The 2,500-nt window shown below is 48.6% G+C and overlaps 1 protein-coding gene across 3 annotated transcripts in view; it reads right to left on the reverse strand.

Annotated features, from left to right (window-relative positions):
* Positions 1–2,500, reverse strand: part of LOC134450775 (mitofusin-1-like) — a 21,951-nt gene that overhangs the window by 7,887 nt on the left and 11,564 nt on the right. For all 3 annotated transcript variants that reach the window (XM_063200757.1, XM_063200755.1, XM_063200756.1), the window contains exons 10-12: positions 2,185–2,306; positions 1,008–1,134; positions 170–274 (exon numbers count right to left, since the gene is read on the reverse strand). In XM_063200757.1, coding sequence (XP_063056827.1) covers positions 170–274; positions 1,008–1,134; positions 2,185–2,306 — 354 coding nt within the window. The remainder of the gene's footprint in view (positions 1–169; positions 275–1,007; positions 1,135–2,184; positions 2,307–2,500) is intronic.

Consider the following 2,500-nt stretch of genomic DNA (forward strand, 5'->3'; position numbering starts at 1 on the left):
CAAGCAAATACCAAATCGCGTCCCTCGGATTTGCCCCACCATCACGCAGCTAAGTGAATTTTTGCCTCCATTCAAAGTCAATGAGAGCAAAACAAAATTCTGCTGTGTGGGGACTGGCCGTAAGGGGTGGAGGTGTGTGTGCGCGCGCATGAGTGTGTATGTTACTCACCCCCTTGTACATCTTCAGCACGTGCGGTGAGGGGTGGAAGTCTGATTGGAACTCATCGACCAGCAGAGAGAGACGACAAATCTCCTCACCCATGGCACTGGACACCTACCCACACACACACACACACACACACACACACTTAATCAATCATTTCATCAAACATGCAAGGTTAGATCTAGCCCCACTTTGTTCCTAAGACTGTTCCCAGGTGTTGACATCAAACCTGGGGTCCGTATCTCGAAAGCGTCTTTGCTAACGACGGTAGCAACGTTCTTTGTAAGAGCGACTCAGCTCTCTCTCGACAGCGACGCTCACCACTAAATCCAAGGGAATGGTGTTACGTCTTAAGACGATCTTAAGACGGTTAGCAACGACAAGAATCGAGAAATGGACCCCAGAACTACAGACGTCAGTACTGTTGCTACATGGGGAATTGGAGATGGGTGACCATTGTGAAATAGTCAGTGAACTTTAAGGTAATTAAAAAGCGAATTTATGGGGAAGCATCTTCAGCGACTTATTGGTTTAAGTCGCTTCTGCTGGGAGTACACATCTGGGAGTTCCCAACCATTTTACAACTTGGGGCCCACTTGAAATGTTCACAAACATTTGGGGCCCACCTCTAACCCAATAAACACTAAAGCTCAAATAAATAGTCAACAACAACAAACACAACAGCATTATTTTGATGTTTAGAAAATGTTTTAGAGTGATAACACGGTATGGTAGAGCGAGACGATAGCAGGATGACATGACAAGATGATCCGCTGTATGTGTGTGTGTGTCTGTTGTTAGTGATAGCCTTAATTCTCTTCTTGATCCATGTGTGTGTGTTTACCTGTTGTTGCACTTCCTCCGTGATGGCTTTAATTCTCTTCTTGATCTCTTCGATCAGCAGGTTCAGCTGATTACGAACAAACTCCAACCTGTCCATCAAATACTCACGATCCTCCAAAGACACCACCCTACACACACACACACACACACACACACACACAGTCCTTGAGTCTCAAAGAAATACATTTCAGTGTGTACTAGTGCATTCAGCCATATAGGGCAGTCATGGGTGAGCGGTTACGCCTGTGATACATGGGCGCTTCCAAAGCGTTATAAGCGTGGCGTTCCATTATTTTCCGTTGGGACGCGGCAGCCAGGCGAGAGGTGGTGACGTAGGGAAGCGAGGGTGGCGGGCGGTGGGCGAGCGAGGCGAGAAAGTTGAGCTTGGCTGAAAAATGTAGCGGCACCGCGAAGCGTTAACCAATGGGAGAGCTTTCAACGCCATGACGTCACGTGCGTCACCAGCACTACTGGGATATTAAAAATGGAGGCTGTTTTGATTTCGGTGGTGTCAAATCTGCCGATCGTTTTTCACAGATGGTTTTAAAATAAATGACACTTGGGTTAAGGTGACCAATATATTCGCTCCTGTTTCATCATTTTTATTTGTACATACAGTGTTTGTGATTGAAGAGAGACGGTTGTTTGACCACAGCATTTGCTAAGCTAAGCTAATTTGACCGGGAAACGATGCTACGTCACCACGCGAGGCGAGCGAACAGATTGAAAGCGAGTGGAATTCGCTTACATGTATCACAGCCGTTAGGGCGTCAGACTTGCATCCCAGAGGTTGCCGGTTCGACTCCAGACCCGCCAGGTTGTTGGGGGGGGTAATCAACCAGTGCTCTCCCCCATCCTCCTCCATGACTGAGGTACCCTGAGCATGGTACCGTCCCACCGCACTGCTCCCCATGGGGCGCCACTGAGGGCTGCCCCCTTGCACGGGTGAGGCATAAATGCAATTTCGTTGTGTGCAGTGTGCAGTGTTCACTTGTGTGCTGTGGAGTGCTGTGTCACAATGACAATGGGAGTTGGAGTTTCCCAATGGGCTTTCACTTTTCGCTTTCACATATTCAGTTAAAGTACACAGATACTGTCCCAAACTGTCCCAAAAAATACAAAGCGAGAATGATGGGATTTGGACATGACCATCTGTCGTGATGCATCTATGCGTGTACCTTTTTTCCGCTGAGGCGATGTTGATGGCGTCCATGACTGCCTTGACGTTGTACGTGATCTGCTGTGCGCGGTGTGTGTGCTGCTCAAACTTGGTCTTCACTGCTGATTGCGAGATAGTCTCCTACGAGGACCAGATGACGCGTCACACTCCCACACACACACTTGCACACACAACTCACACCCCACGGGGGAGCGCATGTGTGTGGTGCACAGGCCTGTTAAGGGTTGGAGCCTGTGCACTGAAGGGATCATCTAAAACCTTCTGCAGACTGCGCACACACACACACACACACACTCTCTCTCACACTCTCTCTC

The sequence above is a fragment of the Engraulis encrasicolus genome, chromosome 6 (assembly GCF_034702125.1).
Source record: "Engraulis encrasicolus isolate BLACKSEA-1 chromosome 6, IST_EnEncr_1.0, whole genome shotgun sequence".
In the NCBI taxonomy this organism is placed as follows: Eukaryota; Metazoa; Chordata; class Actinopteri; order Clupeiformes; family Engraulidae; genus Engraulis; species Engraulis encrasicolus.